At 37.1% G+C, this 18,782-nt stretch overlaps 1 protein-coding gene and 1 long non-coding RNA gene across 2 annotated transcripts; both read right to left on the reverse strand.

The window, feature by feature from the left end:
- Positions 1-300: 300 nt before the first annotated feature.
- LOC140139695 (2-Hydroxyacid oxidase 1-like) lies at positions 301-18,617 on the reverse strand. Its single transcript, XM_072161397.1, has 12 exons — positions 18,242-18,617; positions 15,441-15,563; positions 15,111-15,262; positions 11,833-11,891; positions 11,473-11,602; positions 8,920-9,178; positions 6,736-6,751; positions 6,455-6,668; positions 5,547-5,638; positions 3,958-4,119; positions 1,835-1,904; positions 301-1,451 (listed from the first exon to the last, which is right to left on the reverse strand). The coding sequence occupies exons 1-12, from the start codon at positions 18,250-18,252 to the stop codon at positions 1,381-1,383; spliced, it is 1,359 nt and encodes a 452-aa protein (XP_072017498.1). The 5' UTR covers positions 18,253-18,617; the 3' UTR covers positions 301-1,380.
- Positions 10,320-11,341, reverse strand: LOC140139781 (uncharacterized). The gene is made up of 2 exons (XR_011857180.1): positions 11,194-11,341; positions 10,320-10,586 (listed from the first exon to the last, which is right to left on the reverse strand). It is a non-coding gene; the product is annotated as an uncharacterized lncRNA (long non-coding RNA).
- Positions 18,618-18,782: the final 165 nt, after the last annotated feature.

The raw sequence follows: 18,782 nt of genomic DNA on the forward strand, positions 1-18,782 counted from the left end.
TTTGTTGAGTGTCATAAACAGTATATTCATGTCAATTTGTAAATCATTCATTGTTGTTTTTGGTCTTAAAGGTAAATTATCACTGTTGGATATCGGGTTTCTTTAATGAAGTTGTGAACCTGTTCACTGATTCACAACACTCTGGAAACTACACGTGTTTTGGAATGCAAAATGGACGCTAAAAGGTTTTGACATAAATTTCGTTGCATGAGCCAAATCGGCATTCGAAGTTTGCAATGCATTGTGGGACAGACTTTGCAGTTTTGGGACACTTTGCCCTCTGACATATCGTGAAATTTCAGAAAAATTGTGTTTTGTGTATTATTGTAGAGATGTAGCCTAAGATTATCTCCGTTTAGTATCAATAAAATGTCTCAAATAAAAACACATCAACGCAGTTATTATGCTTGTTTTGTTCTTATTGACACCGTGAGTAACTTGGGTCAAAAGGTTAGCTATAAGGCTAACATACCTTCATGGATTTACCAATGTTTACTATAAGGTTGACATACTGAAGAACTGGTATGAAATTTGAGAGAAAAGAGCCCACAGGGTAGAAGCGAGAATCCAAATTATCTCTAAAATGAAACAAAAACAAATATGATTGTTGGTATGGTATGAGAGATCATAGTCATCATAATCATTATGAAAGATTGTTTTACGGCCGGCAAAATTCAGAGCGTCAGAAAAAACCCCCGAATAAACGCATGATCAGATACAGTGCCCCCTCGATGGATTTTGAGCCCCTTTCAAGCAGTAAAAATCTAAATTTTCGAGCGCTTCGCGAGAATTTCAACGAAACTAATTATTTGGCTTTAATCATTAAAACTAAGGGAATATCATTGGTTGAAGTTTGTTACGCATTATATGATTGGTTGTTTGTGATTTCTGATTCTTTGATTCGTCAGTTTAAAAATCTCGCTTCCTTCTTACACGTATAAGATGAAATCTTACGCGTATAAGATGCAACCTTACACGTGTAAGATGCAATCTTACACGTGTAAGATGCAATCTTACACGTGTAACCTTACACGTTTATCTTACGCGTTTTTTGGACCACTTGGCCATTCATATATACATGTACATGCATTGCCAACGTGTAACATTACGAACGAAAATGACGAACGAAACGTTTTGTGTTTGTTGGGATATTACGTCATAATCCACTAAAGACTTGACACACCATGGTGCAATGCAGGTAGACTGAACTCCAGTGGGTATTATTTGACAGTGCACTTCCTTTTTACTCTAAGAAGAAAGCACAAGCATCAAGATCCCAATTCTTTCTTTCAATCGATCACATCACTTCTATGTCATTCACACTCTTAGGTGTTCACTTGGCCTCAATATGACCCTATTCCTGTCTCTTTGTGTGGCACGTCACAGTTTAGAGAGATACTGTGATTCATGAACGACCATGGACGCTTTGATATCATCCAATTTGGAACATCCTGTAAAAATGAAATAAATAAACGATAACATGAAGTTACGTGTCAGTATCATCATGTATACCATATGTCTAAGCTTACATTATGAGAACTACCTGCCGATTGGCCAAAAAGAAGTGTTTATTATCAATTGGACCAATCAGCAACATTGTTAGAATAATTTCACCACACAAAAAATTGGGGTGAATTATTTGCAAAGCTCCATTCTGATTGGTGATTAAAGTGAAGATATCATGTAATTGACCAATCAGTGGCAATGTTAGATCGGCAGGTAGTGCTCAGGGGTTAATAATTGAATTATGGTCATTCTGCTTAACTCATTCCCCTATATAGCCTGTTAACTGCATGCCCCTAGTACTAGTATATGATATGAGGTCTTGACATACCTGCAAGAGCCATTGTTAAACTGAATTCATCCCGGACAAGTTCCAACACCTTCTTTACCCCATTTTCACCCTGATAGGTAAAACGAAAATAATGGAATGATGCATGATTATCAATGGAAAGTTTATCAAATAAATTCATGTGTATGAACATTTCACTTTGATTAGCAATCTTATACCGAATACCTGCATTACATATGGAATCATTAGCAGCTCAGTATAAGCAAAACCCAGGGTGCATGGTGGCTGAGCGGAACGGGACCCGAATCATAATCGGAAGGTTGCGGGTTCGAGCCATAACCATTAAGGTATAGGACATTTCTTGTTTTTACTATAGCCCCCGAATGAAACGTAATTAATTATGTTTGTACTCACTTAAGTAGCATTGTGTGTGAATTTTACATCCGAACTAGGTGCTATTCTATTTTTATGGTCATTTTAGTGTCTAAAATGGCCCAAAATGAGGGTTTTTCAATATTGCCGTCCATTTCTGATCATCACCCTCATAGACTTTACATGTAAAATATAAAGGCCCATAATTGAATAGCACTTAGTTCGGATGTAAAATTCACACAAAATGCTTTTTGAGTGATTACAAAGTTAATTAAATACTTTTCATTCGGGGGCTATGTTGATTTTTTTTATTGTATTGCTTGTATGTACAATGACATGTAGGTCCTTTCAAAATAAAATGTCCATCTGAAACAGAGGTGATCATGGTGTGCCCTTGAGTACGGCACTTTATCTCGATTACTCCTCTCCACCCAGGTGTTTAAATGGGTACCGGCATTCTTAAGACCTGAGCGCAAGAAGACCGTGAGTCCACTTGGCCCCTCAACATGTATACACTATAGTTGCGTATAGTTTCGTAAAGTTTAGTAATCTTTTATACATGTTCAGGGGATAAAACAAATCTTTCACAACCTTTCATTATGTTTTCACCCTGGAACATGTATTAAACATTATAAAACCCTAAGAAACTATGCGTAACTTTAGTGTATACATGTTGAGGGGCCAAGTGGACTTACGGTCTTCTTGCGCTCAGGTCAAGCTAATTAACACACGTATGTTTGACCTTGCAATAAAACCTCATTTGACCCCTTCCTCTTTATATCAATGAGCGTTACCGATACAATAAGCAGTGAAAGCACAAAGGCATAGCAAATCAACAATCAACCTCCCAGTTCTCACCACATGTTCCTAGGTTAAACAAAATGTTACGGTTAAAGGGAGTCTCCGGCAATCATAACATTATGCCTGAAATGTTAGACAAATAATTATCAAGCACGAATCACACGGTTATACTTAAATTAAACTCATATTGACCATAAAAACGAATAAAAACAGTCGGCTCTCAACACGTGATATTCAAAATTCCCGCGCCGAAATGGTTATTTGTGCTCGATTGTCGTCAGCCTTCATTGTATTACTGAGAAGTCATTGCACTCGACAATTTCGGCACACGGGAACTTTGAATATCGCGTGTTGAGAGACGGATGTTTTTATTCGTTTTTATGGTCACTATGAGTTTGTTTTAAATAAAACCACGTGATTCGTGCTTGATAATTATTTTTCTTACATATAAGGCATAATGTTGTGATTGTCGGAGACTCCCTTTAAGGCATATACAGACTTTTTAGTCAATGTAGAATATTTGAAGTAACACGTCTTCGTTATTTAATCGACTCCCATCTAATTTTCAGCAATGTGTACGTTCTAACGAATGTTTGATGCCGTAAAATCGATAATATATTTCCACCAGACATTCTATATAACGTACGGTTTTTCGTTATCAAACATTCGTTAGAAATTGAATACTGAAAACAGAATGGGAAAAGATTAAATAACGCAGATATGTAACCTCGAATATTCTATATACATGTACCTAATTAGTATACCTTTCGTTTTCAATCGATTAAAACCCCAGTTGTAAAATTAACGGACACTCCATGTTCATCTAGACATACACACCAAGCATTAAACACGTGAGTGATATTTTGATAGGCCTAATATTGGTAAATGCAGGTTCGACTCCTTTACCGTTACCTTAGCCAAACCGGAGTCTACTGCTCTGACTCCTAATTTAAGGAACACACAATATCTACATGTGCCTGTACAGTACTTACATCAATAGCCAAACCCCATAGTACCGGTCTCCCTAAGAATACAGCTCTGGCTCCTAATGCGAGAGCTTTAAACACATCTGTTCCTTGCCTGACACCACCATCCATATAAACCTCTACTCCTGAGCCCTTTACTGCTTTAACTACTTCTGGAAGAGCATCAATCTAAAGCAAAATTAACAAGAAAAGCAACTTATGAGCTTAAATATTTAAAATGGAAAGTGGGAATTTGCTTTCGTCTTTGCCCCCAAAATTATTATTTTGCCCCGTACTAAGAAAGCTGGCTACACCCCTGTTTTGCATGGTCAGTAAACCCAAAAAAACAGGTTAAGATGTTCAGACAAACAATAATCCCCAATCGGCATTGGAAGTTTGCAATGCATTGACAGTTTTTGCAGTTTTGGGACACTTTGTCCTTTGACCTTTCAGAAAATTCAGAAATATTGGGTTTTTGTACGTACAAAAAATATAATCTAAAATGTTTTACAATAATTAAAACAAATATAAAAAATATTAGTATTTCATAAATTAATTATTTAGTATTTTTAATGATCAACATTATGACAATAATATTAAAGAAAATTAATAATAATTATGTCAATTTCCCCGAAATGTCAGAGGTCAAAGTGTCCCAAAACTGCTCTCAAAAACCGGAAGTTAGAATGGCGATTGGGCTTATTTGTAGTAGTAGTGACTTTTATTGGTTTTGTAAAGTAAGAAGACGATAAGGATAGTTTATCCTATGCAAGTTTGTGCAAAAAGATCTCATATGCAGTAGCTGCTTTATAGCCATTGGGCTATTCCAGTCGAAATCCACACTACCCTTGTGTCATTAATCATTTTGAAACTCATACTTCCCTTGTATTATAGCTTTATCTATATCTTCCAAGCTGGAGTGAGTATTTCAAATGGAAATTTCTATTCAATTTGAAACTCATACTCCCTCCCTGGAGGACTTAAGCTAAATCTTCCACAGGGGTAGTGTGGATTTTAAATGGAATAGCCCACTTGACTCTTTTTCGCTTAATATATTATATACATCTCAACATATAATAATAATAATTATTATTATTATAAAACGGCATTTATCCACGCTTTCTGAATACTTAAGATTCCTCAAAGCGCGCCACGGGTCGATCATGCTGCCAAGCCCCAAAGGGCAGCGCAAGTTGACCACAATGCTGAGTGTGACAACAACAGGCCCGGGCTGATCCCCTGCTCTTTACGAAAAGGCCTGCAACTTGAACATGTCCAGATATTGCTCTTCTGGTACATGGGCATGCTATGCACTCACTGTGGTGTCTGCACGTTTAGGGCCACAATGAGTGGGATAGAGGATAAATGAGAAAGCTCATGATCTTACAACCTTCCAACCGATAGCCTAGCACACCCAACTACATGACCACCCTCTACCTCTAGGCTAATAATGAGACCTGGCAGCTATTACATATACATAGAGGTAACAAAGCAAGTAGTATCACTGGAGAAAAAAACAGATAGCAGTGATGAAGACGACTCAAGAGACAAAAACACACAGACAGTCACCCACACATACAGACAGACACCCACACATACAGACAGACAGAACTCACAGTAGCAGGGACTCCATCAAGTTGTCTGCCACCATGTGCGGATACAAGAATGGCATCAACCCCAGCTTGAACGGCTTCAATTGAACTGTCACCTACATACAAGCAAAGAAATATTGAAAATAAAAACCATAATATAAACCCTTCATGGTGTGTTCTTCAAAATTGTTATATAAAGTTTCTTCTTGACCCAATGTCAGAACCACTTGTTCACGTGATTTATCTATGTGGTCGTCTTCATTGTACTCTGATATATTCTTTATACGTTTCTGTTCCTCTTAAGTTCATTACAAGGCAACAATATTGTGTTTTAAACTTAAAGAAAGAAAAGAATAAGCAACATCCGGCATTGTTGGACGGGTTTTGACAATTTTGGTATAACTATGTTTTTCTGTTCTTGTTTTTTTTGCTAGTAAAATATGTTTAACTAAATTTTGTACACAAAAAAACAGTTTTCCCTTGAACCAAAACTGGAAACACTGTCCCACAATTCCCACATTCAGTTGTCCCACAATTCACTGCGAGTTTTGATGCGGATTTTGCTTATTCTTACATTACAAATTGTTTTGCAGTTGGTGTACAAATGGTGTATCAAAAAATATTATATTTTTTGTCAATTTTCAAAAATAAGTTCTACACTAATGAGCAACAGTTGCTGCGGCTTAAGAGGTCTTAACTGTTGCCAAGCTTCAATAACGTTAATTTGAATTATTATAAAATGATATTCAGACATGTGTTACTGCTTTAGAAAATGGAAAGTGTTAAGATCCACCAACTTATGAAGTTAAACGATTTTCTTTCGTGACTTTTTTTTGAAAAATAGTCCTAAATACAAAAAAATTGTCTCTAATTAAATTGAATGCGTAATGACACATTTATTTTTCATATTTATTTTGTGTACAAACACTCACCCGTGAGCACACCCTTCACAACAATCGGTAGCTTAGTAATACCTCTCAGCCATTTTATACCTTCCCATGTTTCTGCGGTGACTATCTGCTCTATCGAATAACGCGACAAGGCTACATCACCATTTGCTATGGCACTTCTTACTTCAGGGTTGTTTGGGTCATAAAATTTACCATTCTGAAAAATAAGATGGCGGGAAGCACACAATGAATGTTTCTGCTAATAAGGAGGAGCATTTTCTATAGTATTCAAAACATCTTAGAAGTTGGGGAAAAGCTAATACCAACGGCATAATGAGTCTAGGAATTCAAAATCATGAGTATAGACTAAACGTTAGTCTTCATTTAACTATATCATCTTCTTTTTCACTGATGGTTATTTGGTTACCAAATGGGGAAAAAACACACTTATAATTAAAGACAGAGATAATAAAAATTCCTTTTAAAAGGAATAGGGCGGGCAAATAAAAATTGTCAAGAGAAATTAAAGAATTAGTAAGTCTTCACAATTAAAAACAGGGAAAATATGACACAACATCGATTTCCAATGGGAATAACACAAAACGTATAAACAAAGTTAAAAGAGTTTTTAACTTTATACGTTTATACGTTTATTATTCCCCCATTTGAAAGGTTGTGTCATATTTTCCTGATTCTAATCTTATCTATTGCTTATCCTTTATTCTCTGCTGGTCAGTTGGAACAGATTTTCCCTGTTTTATATTAACCCTTCACATCATAACAGAAGACGTTTTATGTTAACATTTTATATAAAACATTGTTATAAAATAGTTATTTAAAACATTTTCGTAATCATACCTAGAGGTTTTTTTTATCATCAGATAGAAAGACTTCTGCTCATCTTCTCTGGTGAGACAACAGGGCTGGGGTATCTTTCCATATCAAAGTTTAAAAATCTGTCATATCAATTTCCTCAATACGTTGTTTTGATACAACTTACGAGGAGGGGAAAACTTTGATTTTACAATATTTCGATATTATTTTTTAACTTTGTAACTTTATTATGATTAACATAACTGTATTTCAAAGCGTTAAACTATATCATTATTTTGTCCCAACAAAAATAATCCAGGGAATAAAATATTCATTCATATGTTTATTTATTTTATTCAACCTGGGCCATTTCCCTGGTGCACATGCATTCTAATAATTTGTCTATAATACCTTATACAAACATCATCAAGCACAATTTGTCACAAGATTTGAAAAGTAAATAGCCTATGTACACACACTGAACACAATGTACATACAAGCTGTATTTAAGTCCATACATAAGCTGTCAGTATAAAATGATATATATGACCTTCACGATGCTGTTAATTTAGCCCAAAGATTATGAAAACTAGCAAAACTGGTGAACTGGTACTGTTCAAATAAAAACATCTGCAAATCTTGCTGCAATTTCCAAATAGTATTTCTATTACTTAAATAATTATTTTTGTTATTTCTTTTAATGCCAACACATTACTGCCTATGACGACTTTATCGTATAACTTACATATCAAAAGCAAGTAATAATTACAAAACTTGCCGTAAACTATCATCTCTGTGGGTGTTTGGGATATAACCGGCACGAATATTTTCTCAACACTGCGGCATGTGAAAAAGTAGGTCAATAGTCAGAGAATACAGGGCGGGTGCGGCACGCCGCACCCGCCCAAAAAGAATTTATCGCTTCTGATGTCACTGTCAATTACGATCTTTGATTGGTTAACACGTAAATAGCGCGTAAAAGGAAGACCGATCTATCTGGTGCTGACCGGAGAAAAGGAACAGCAGCAAATGGCGAAAAATTACGTACTTTTACAAGGCAAAAAGCAGCTTTTCTAGGCATTGTTGACATCATGGTGCCTTCGCCAAAGAAAGTTTCCTACTATAAAGACCTAACTTTTGAGATGGTTTGCATGTTTGAAAGTGCAAAATTAACAATAAGGCGACCGGTTATACCGCCGCGTTCAGCAAGTCATCATCACGACACTTGTAAACAAACCGTGATCGAGTTTGATTGACAGATGACGTCAGACGCGATAAATTCTTTTTATCTCTGTCTTTAATTATACCAAAAATCGGAATACAAAATCCTCGAATTAGTCAAACACTTTGAACTTGATAATTTCTACCTATGTAGGGAAACGCACATTTTCAACTTCAGAAATTGGATTCTTCATCTGGCCACAACAGAACGCTTTTGATTTTAATCCAAATATTAGTGCTTTATTTTTCTGATTTCATGAATATATTCTTAGACTAAAATTCACTACATGCTCATCTATCGGGCACAGTTCTTTAACCCTAATACATTGGTACATTCATTGAATGACCTTTGAAAATTTAATTTACAAAACCTCATACTCTGCAACTTGAGGTCAAAATTTGTGATGTGATTGTTTTATTGAGGTTATTGAACCGTGCCATTGGGATGAGGCCATTGTGGTTTATAGTGTTACCTATATTGCTCCCTGGGAGCGTTTCTTGTCCTTCGTTTCATACTACGGCTACTTCCAATTACAGGTGTATCGATTGTCACTACAACCGCCGTGAATCCTGCTCTTTCTGCTTGCCTTACACAAAATCTAGTCATTTGCCTGTCTTTAAACAGGTGTATTTGGAACCAAAGCATGGCATTAGGGGCAGCTAATGCGATGTCTTCACATGTGAAAATGGCACCCGTACTGACAATCATAATGGTGTCGAGACTTTTTGCAGCTGTAGGAAGAGAACGCAAAGGTATATATATTCTGTGTATTAAGGGGCTGCACAATAATTATGAGCTCCGGGGGTAAAATTCTGAAACGCGTGCCAATAATTGCTTGCTCATCTCAGGTCTACACGCAAGAGGCTTATGGGAAAAGGTGAATTGATCACCTTTTCCTTTTGAGGGGACCTTGAGCCATCAGTCCCACAACGTTGTCCTTTGGAGGGACCCTGAGCCATCAGTCCCACAATTTTGTCCTTTGGAGGGACCCTGAGCTATCAGTCACACAACTTTGTCCTTTGGAGGGACCCTGAGCTATCATCACACAACTTTGTCTTTGGAGGGACCCTGCGCCATCAGTCCCACAACTTTGTCCTTTGGAGGGACCCTGAGCCATCAGTCCCACAACTTTGTCCTTTGGAGGGACCCTGAGCCATCAGTCCCACACCTTTGTCCTTTGGAGGGACCCTGAGCCATCAGTCCCACAACTTTGTCCCTTGGAGGGACTCTAAGCCATCAGCCCCACAACTTTGTCCTTTGGAAGGACCCTGAGCTATCGTCCCACAACTATGTCCTTTGGAGGGACCCTGAGCCATCAGTCCCACTACTTTGTCCTTTGGAGGGACCCTGAGCCATTAGTCCCACAAATTTGTCCTTTGGAGGGACCCTGATACATCAGATCCATAACTTTGTCCTCTGGAGGGGACCTTGAGCCATCAGTCCCACAACTATGTACACTACTGTAGATTGATGAAGATTTGCTATGGTTAGGTAGTGTCATGACTAGACTGCCATGTCAAAAAAATCTATTTCACATCAGTACCTTAGTACTGGTATCACAATCTGCCCCGGGGTACTCTAGTTATATGATAACATGTTAATAACTTGGTCACCTCAATGAATGTGAAAATGTCAAAACTTGGTTTAAGGCAGGGGTAAAGTAAAGTCAGTCAGAACATAATCCTTTAATCTTTCCTCTGGCAGTAGTATTATTTCCTTCAATGACTCATAAAAAAACATCAGATCAAACTCAAGTTGAGATGTGAAAGTGCAAACTTAGTCTAAGGCAGAAGTAAAATAAATGTCAATGGGAACATAATCCATTAGCCCCGGATATCGACGACAAAGAAGAAAGACACAAGACAACCAAACTTTTGTGCGGAATGACCACGGAATAATTTTATGGCTCAATAATACTGAATAAAAAACACATAAAACACAAAGCCGTATATACACAGGCTAACTGTGCAATGTTAAACACAAGAGCACCTTTAAATTCTGAATTACCAACTGTCACCGTCATACACAGGCGAACGAATAAAAACATATACTTTCAACATGTACTTACACAATGTTTATGCTGTCGCCATACTACACGGACGATTAAATATAACAATTTGTAGCAAATCACAATAGTCCCTAAAAGCTTAAAAGTTTTTCCCAACCCCTATTTGTTCCCGAAGAAGCGCGTCCCCTCAACGTGAATAATCTGAAAAACCCGCTCAGGCTCCAAAAGTAGGCCCTCCACGCCCCACCCTTTTTTTTTTTTTTTTTTTTTGAAACGAAACAAGGGCGGGTAGGGTGGGTTTTCATTTGAAAGAATGGCCATCAAAACTATTCCGGAGTCAAATTGTGATGACAACGGCCAATGCACACGCCCTCAACGTCGATCGATACCGGGGCTAACAGCAATTAACGAAAACAGGTTTCGCTAATTGTACTTAGCCCCGGATATCGACGACAAAGAAGAAAGACACAAGACAACCAAACTTTTGTGCGGAATGACCACGGAATAATTTTATGGCTCAATAATACTGAATAAAAAACACAAAGCCGTATATACACAGGCTAACTGTGCAATGTTAAACACAAGAGCACCTTTAAATTCTGAATTACCAACTGTCACCGTCATACACAGGCGAACGAATAAAAACATATACTTTCAACATGTACTTACACAATGTTTATGCTGTCGCCATACTACACGGACGACTAAATATAACAATTTGTAGCAAATCACAATTACCTAAAAGCTTAAAAGTTTTTTCACAACCCCTATTTGTTCCCGAAGGGGCCAACCGGGGATTCGAGGTGCGCGAATCCGGATTCGTGCAGCTAGAATTCCCGGCCACCAACCCCGCAAGAGCCGAAACCATGAGTCCTAATAAAAGAAGACCTTTGAACTAGCAAACATAACTCGATCGCTCTCCCTATGGTGAGTTTAAACTGCGTATAGACCAATATTGTTCAAATGGTGGCATTCCCATACGTAAAGACAAATGACAACCCCGTTGCATTGACTCACTCTTGGCGCATGCAATGGTTCCTGATATCATGAGTGGGGTACATCCTGATTTCGTGCATGTTTGATAGATGTGTCCAAAACGGGATAGGATGCGCCTCAGCCTTCTGTGGGAGAAGCTGCCTGACCAGCCCTAACCCCAGGCAGTTGCGGGCCGCTTTCAGTCCAAGTACTTCTCCCAGTACTACCACCCCTAGCTCACCAGGCAAGGACGACGCCTGTCCTGTGATTTCTGGTGGATTTGAGTTATAGCATTTAGTGGTTTGTTATTAACTGCGCCGCTAACGCCATGAGAGCGGACGCTTGCTGCTGTCTTTCTTTGCTGAACTTCCTTGTTTGCGTCTTTTTTTTTTTTTGCTGAACTTCTTTGTTTGCGTCTTTCTTTGCTGAACTTCCTTGTTTGCGTTTCGGCATGACATTATCTGTAGAAAAGAAAAAGAAAATTAGCTATTGTCCTAATAAGCATGAATGTGGATTATGAAAAGTGGAAGGTCCGACTGACAGTCTCATCCACCAATTTATCAGACCAAATTTGAAATTAGTGAATCGAGTGCAAGATCGCACATCTCCCACCAACGCACCGAAGTTAGGTGTTCCTAACCGGTACCCCAAGAAGCGACATCCGGAAACCCAAACGAGAAAAATAGGGTTCCCATCCGATAACATTGTCAAACATGAACATGGATATCATTATAAAATAATATAAATAGGGATGTCCACTGTCAAACATGAACATGGATATCATTATAAAATAATATAAATAGTGACGTCCACTGTCAAACATGAACACGGACATCCTTATAAATATAAATAGGGATGTCCACTGTCAAACATGAACATGTATAACATTATAAAATAATATAAATAGGGATATCCCTGTCAAACATGAACATGGATATCATTATAAATATAAATAGGGATGTCCACTGTCAAACATGAACATGGATATCATAATAAAATAATATAAATAAGGATGTCCCCTGTCAAACATGAACATGGATATCATTATAAAATAAAATAAATAGGGATGTCCACTGTCAAACACGAACATGGATATCATTATAAATATAAATAGGGATGTCCACTGTCAAACATGAACATGGATATCATTATGAAATAATATAAATAGGGATGTGCACTGTCAAACACGAACATGGATATCATTGTAAATATAGATAGGGATGTCCACTGTCAAACATGAACATGGATATCGTTATAGAATAATATAAATAGGGATGTCCACTGTCAAACATGAACATGGATATCATTATAAATATAACTAGGGATGTCCACTGTCGCTTGGTATCCCCTGTGTTAAACATACAGGGTGGTTAAGAATTGTCAAATAATTTTTACGATTTTTATGACATTATCAATCGAAACTTTTTAATAATAAGCCGGGTGACTCAGGCAAGAGATAGGGCATTTAGAAATGCTGGAGCATTACGTGCACACTTTTTACAGTAACGTAATGGGAAAACTGTCTTAATTTGCATTTAATTAAGCAATTAATTAGTTCATCGTTTGCTATAATTGATCTAGTATTAGGTAGATCTACAATCCAGGATGATATATGTGCAATTTGTGGTCCATACGAGTTGTACTTTTTAAGATACGAAGGTTTGAAGTGTGCCATATTTTCCCAATTTTGTGTACAACCCTATGGGGGCATCACAAAGTAGTTGTCCGATTGACTTGAGGTTTTTTGTATTGACAAAGGACAAAATTATCTACTCAGTGACACCAAACTTTCTACAATAGGTTTTATACTTTTTAGAATAAAAGTGAGATGTGAGAAAAGCATTTTGATTTAACGGCTCCCCCATTAGTGACCTATTAGTGACATTTTTTTTTGTGTGTGTGTGTTTGGGTTAATAGTTTATTTATTCTTTGTTTATTTATCAATTGATTTATTTATTTATTTGGGGGGATGAGGTGTAGTTGTTATTAAATAGTGATAAAATTGATGTGTAGTGTTGATAGTGAGTTTTAATGTTGTTATTGTTTATTTTATTTATTATTATTATTTTTATTTATTTATTTATTTATTTATTTTTTTGTTTTGTTGTTGTTGTTTGAATTATTGATTTTTTTATTTTTTATTTTTTTTATCTACTTGGAGCTCTACTTGGAGCTGTTCAAAGTGTAATGCCGTTGTTAAATAGTATGTTAGATCTCTGATGGGTTTTTTTCCTTTTCTTTTATTCCCCTTTATTTATTTATTTATTTATTTATTTATTTATTTATTTATTTATCTATTTTTTATTTTTTAAATTTACGTTGTAAATTGTAAACTTGTTAAATATTGTCTTGTAGATTTGGCTGTTGTTTTTATTTATTTGATACTTGTTTCTTTCTTTTGTTTATTTATTATTATTATTAATTTTTATTATTGGTAATAATGATAATAATTATGTGATAATAATAATATAGGAATGGATTGATTCGTAGATTATATTGATTTTCTTTTAATAACATTAATAACTTTATTTTCATTATTTGCTATTTATTTTCTTTATTTTTCTTTATTTTCTTTATTTATTTATTGATCAACTAATCAACCAATCAATCAACAAATCAATTATGGTATGGTAATTAATCAATTAATCATTCAATCAACCTATCATTCAATCAATCAACCAACGAATTAACCAATTAATGACAAATACTTATCTTTTTGCCTTTGAATTTTCCGATGATTCTGGTCTTTTCTCCGTTTTTAGTATGGTGAAACTGGTCCGCTTCAGCCGTACATCTAACGTACGCTGCATGTTGTACAGCCGCCATGGCCGTCGTGAGACCGCAATGTGTATCAGTACGGTACATGTACACAATGTAGCTGCACTCGGTTATCACTATAGCGCAGTAGCGTAGCCAGCGGGGGTGCAGGGGGGGGGCAGAGTGCCCCCCTGACAAAAAAATGAAAGAAAAAGTGCCCCTCTGACACAAAATGAAAGAGAAAATCAGGAGGGCAAAGGAAAAGAAAAGGGCAAGGAGCCCTTTTCTAGCAAAATTCAGGGCCAAAATAGTGTAAAATACAAAATTTTTCCGCGCTACGCGCGCACATTGTAACAATAAAGCCCTTTTTAGCCGGATAATGGGCGAAAATAGTGTAAAATACCATTTTTTCGCGCTACGCGCGCACATCATCCAAATAAGGCCCTTTTCGGGAAGCTCGAAGACATACAGTCTCTATGTATTGTATGATGCAACTGCAATTTTTTTCGTCTGTGCCCCCAAAATTTTATTTTTGCCCCCCCTGACCAAGAAAGCTGGCTACGCCCCTGCTATAGCGTACGTGCTTTCGTATGTCCACTGTATGCAGTATGATCAAATGAGTACTGCACGATTGACAATTTACACCGTTATATAGTTCATTTCGACCACTGTCCAGTCTGTTATTGTACCTGTTTATTCCATGGATACTAAACTTTCTTCTGTTGAACAAAGTTCTTGCTGATACTCCCTAAGAAGTGGTTATTTATGCAAACTATATTTTTCATTTGAAAGAATGGCCATCAAAACTATTCCGGAGTCAAATTGTGATGACAACGGCCAATGCACACGCCCTCAACGTCGATCGATACCGGGGCTAACAGCAATTAACGAAAACAGGTTTCGCTAATTGTACTTAATCTTACCTCTGGCAGTAGCTTTGTCCCCTTCAATATCAGCATTTTGTTGACCTGCTGTTGGTGAAATGCAGATAGGAAAACTTACAGGGTGGCCCAAAATAGTGGTAGAAAACTGACGATTTGAAACATCTCTCAGCACACGTGGACGCAAACGGTATCTTCACAATGATAAAACAAATGTCATGAATGTAGCATACATGGAAAAGTATCGTATGGATTTAATTTGATTTGTTATATATAATTATTTGTACCAAAGTATTGTAATTTCTGTTTCTAATATACTTTGAATGTAAAACATCTTAACTTTAGATTATTTTTCTGATTTCATTGACCTACCTTTTAAAAGCTTCCTTACAGTCATCCATTGTCTGGCCCTCATCTGCATGGTCCACGTAATGATTAAATACCGGGGCAGGCAATACCTCTTTTGCTCTGTCTTCATAATCCTGAATGCAAACACTGATCAAAAGAATCACTGAAATAGTTTAATAAAGTGACGTTGGCAAAGGTTCTTCGTATGGACGAAACATTTACTTACCTTTTAAAATGATTGGTTCTACAAGACTCTTATGATATGCCCTAAGTAATTAAATTTGATTATTTATCTTTGCTTACAATTAAATTTTATTTCATGAGAGAGAGATGACATTTTTGGGAATCACCTCTTATGCATCAAGTTGATCAAAACAAATTGAATCATATTTAACTTTGGAATGTTGGGAATCCCCTGTTCTCTAGAATGTTCATTGTATTGTACCATTGTCAAAATCCTGAGAAAGTGAAATGGATATTTCTATGACTTAATCTTGGAAATACCCACAGGAAGTGTTGTAATGTTACGGTTAATGTTTATAATCTTGGGAATTCCCAAATTAGATCATATGTTGTAAAAGTAGATTTATAAAACAACACATCTGTCAATGTAAGTGGAAACAGGGGGATCGAAGGCAGACCTGTTTTCCTGAACAAATTGTGTGAAAGTTGATAATAGCACCATTTTGGAGATAGTCAACTGTGCGTGGATTTTATGCAAAGGATATAAAAGTCTTCAGTGAACTTCGCTGAACAGTGATCTTCGCAGGACAAGTGAAACAGGATATACATCAGAACTTAGAAACCAAGAAGAAGGCTGATGGTTAAGTCAATTTAAACAGTGTATTTTTGATTCTGACTACTTGTAATGTATTTATGTTGAATCACATAATTATTGTTAAATCATACTTTACTTTTGATTACAGACTTAGATATTGTTAACTTAATAAAACAGTGTGTTTTGTTGTGCATTCTGAAGTGAACTTGGGAAAAAGGTGTTTTGGGCTCTGAGTAACACTCTACATAGGACTCTACATACTAGCCATGGTATCCCATTGACATTATCACCTTTGATTTGGACGATACCAGAATCTGTGAGCAGATATCTCCACCCTGTCTTGCTCAATTGTCACAAAGAGGTATCATATTAAAGACGACATCCAGTGGCGTGCGCAAAGTGGTGGTCGGGGGATCACGCCCCCCCCCCCCCACATGGTCGAATCTGGTGAAAATTGGAGAATTGGGGAACGTTCATAAATACTTTGATGGGGGCTGGGCAAAACGTACAAAGAACAAGAGCATACAAAATGTTTGTGCGCATATTGTACCAATAAGTTTCAGGTTCTCTGGAGGGGGTCAAAAAAGTTTTCACTCCAAAAATTTCAAGTGTCTAGCCGCCCCCCCCCAGTATTTATGAACTTAACTACTTTGGTCAACGAAGCGATCATAACATTTTTAAACAGTCGTGGAAATCGAGGACCGCCCCCCCACACACACACACTCACCTCTATAAAAACCTGTGAACGCCACTGACGACATCTTTGTAATGTATACTATATTTCGGATTGTTTTATTCAGCGATGCGGGTAAGGGAGTGTTCATTAATACTTTGGTAGGGGGCTGGTCTTCCTCAAATTTTTTGCTCGAAAACTTTTTGCCCCCCCCCCCCTCGATGGACCGCTAAACTGTTTTGACCCCCGTCTTTTGACAAAACTTTTTGACCCCCCTTATCGTATATCAAACATACTATTAAAATAGTGTTGTTTCCAGTGGTGTGGTATCTGGGTCACATGTCATTGAGGGGGGGCAAATGTTTGAAACATTCTCGGTGGGACAATTGCGCATGAAATACAAGCACAAGGAAATTTTCATTTTATACTCAATTTAGATTTGTTCCAAATCAGGGTGTTTATCTGATTTTACAGGGATAAATGAAAGAGAGGATTTATTTGGAGGTACATAGGCACATCAGCATAACTTCGATCCGTGGCTATTATGATAGTACAAATATTGCGCGAACCGCGCAAAGAATTAAACCATAGTGAGGCTTGAATGGTCAAATATTGTTTAAATTTGAACAAATTTTATATGCAAAAAGCTAAAATGGTCAAATATGAGATTAATTTGGTCACGCAAATGTACACATGTATCAGTTTTGGCCCCCAAAGACCGTGGTACCTGGGCCTGTGCCCACTCTGCCGTATTGTAAATCTACCTATGGGCATATGTGTACAAAATTATTGTGCAATGAGAAATCGTAAACTGATGTATGCAGTTTACGTGCAAAGAAATCCAATTTACTTGCAATATTTTCTTGATTTAGTTGTATTTTGATCAGATTGGTACATAATCATATTTGTAGCCTACTTTGAAGAGATATAAAATTCTATGATAAAAAGTGCCAGTATTTCTTAGACCAACCCAGATGTTGCATGTTGCTGATCATCATGTTATATTAATCAATAGATATGTGTACACTTAGTGCCATAATTTTTTCAAACAAAAGCACTGAAAACCAAAACTTGCTCATTTTAAAAGTGATATAGAGGGGCCGCTCAATGCGCGCGAAAATTTTGGGTTTTGTAGAGGAAAACATTTTGGCCCCCTTTCCTACCACCTAAAACTTTTTGGTCCCCCTCTTTTAAGATCCAAAACTTTTGGCCCCCCTTCCCTTTTACCAGCCCCCCCACCAATGTGTTTCTGAACACTCCCTAATGCAATGGCGGTATGAGTAGCTCTGATCCTATCGTTGATTCTTTTACATAATTTAGACGACGCTACTGCCGGTGTTTACTTTTTTGCTTATTACTAATTGTTATACTTACAGAGTGCTCATTGTAGCGGAGCAAATTAGGCACTATCATACAACTCGTTAATGAAAGTGACCTTTGCTTTTGCTTGGTCTATACCATCAACTCAAAGTTCGAAGCAATTTCCGCCGTAAAAGTACCGCCGTTGTCCATTGAATTTCAGAACGGCACACATGAACTATCAGCAAAGGCAGGCTAAGGGTCGATTTCATCAAGATACATGCATACATATTATTAACATGTACATGTTACATGTATAGATATTCATAGGCGCCTTTTCCCCGAACAAATCAAAACATTTATAGCTGTGAGCATGGTGATAGACCGTTTACAAATTGCGACTTCTATACGTATTTCCAACACTATATGGATCACAAGGTCAATCCCCGATGTGTGTGTATCACTCTATATATAGGCTCACAGCAGCATACGCCACCGCGCGTCGCTGATAGACCAAGTGTTTTTAAAATGCGTAAAAATCAATTTGATGTTAATGCTATTTAATTTATTGCACATGCTCAGGAAGTCTGATTACCTTTTTGAAATAGCCGAGTGG

Source organism: Amphiura filiformis, chromosome 18 (genome assembly GCF_039555335.1).
Source record: "Amphiura filiformis chromosome 18, Afil_fr2py, whole genome shotgun sequence".
NCBI classification, from domain to species: domain Eukaryota; kingdom Metazoa; phylum Echinodermata; class Ophiuroidea; order Amphilepidida; family Amphiuridae; genus Amphiura; species Amphiura filiformis.

Bases quoted from the DNA above. Each gene is read 5' to 3' on its own strand.
- LOC140139695 (XM_072161397.1), bottom strand. The intron at 11,603-11,832 runs GTTCAGCAAAAA...GCCTGGGGTTAG, and splicing joins AGAAAGACGCAAACAAAGAA to GGCTGGTCAGGCAGCTTCTC. The intron at 4,120-5,546 runs GTGAGTTCTGTC...ATTTTGCTTTAG, and splicing joins TTGATGGAGTCCCTGCTACT to ATTGATGCTCTTCCAGAAGT.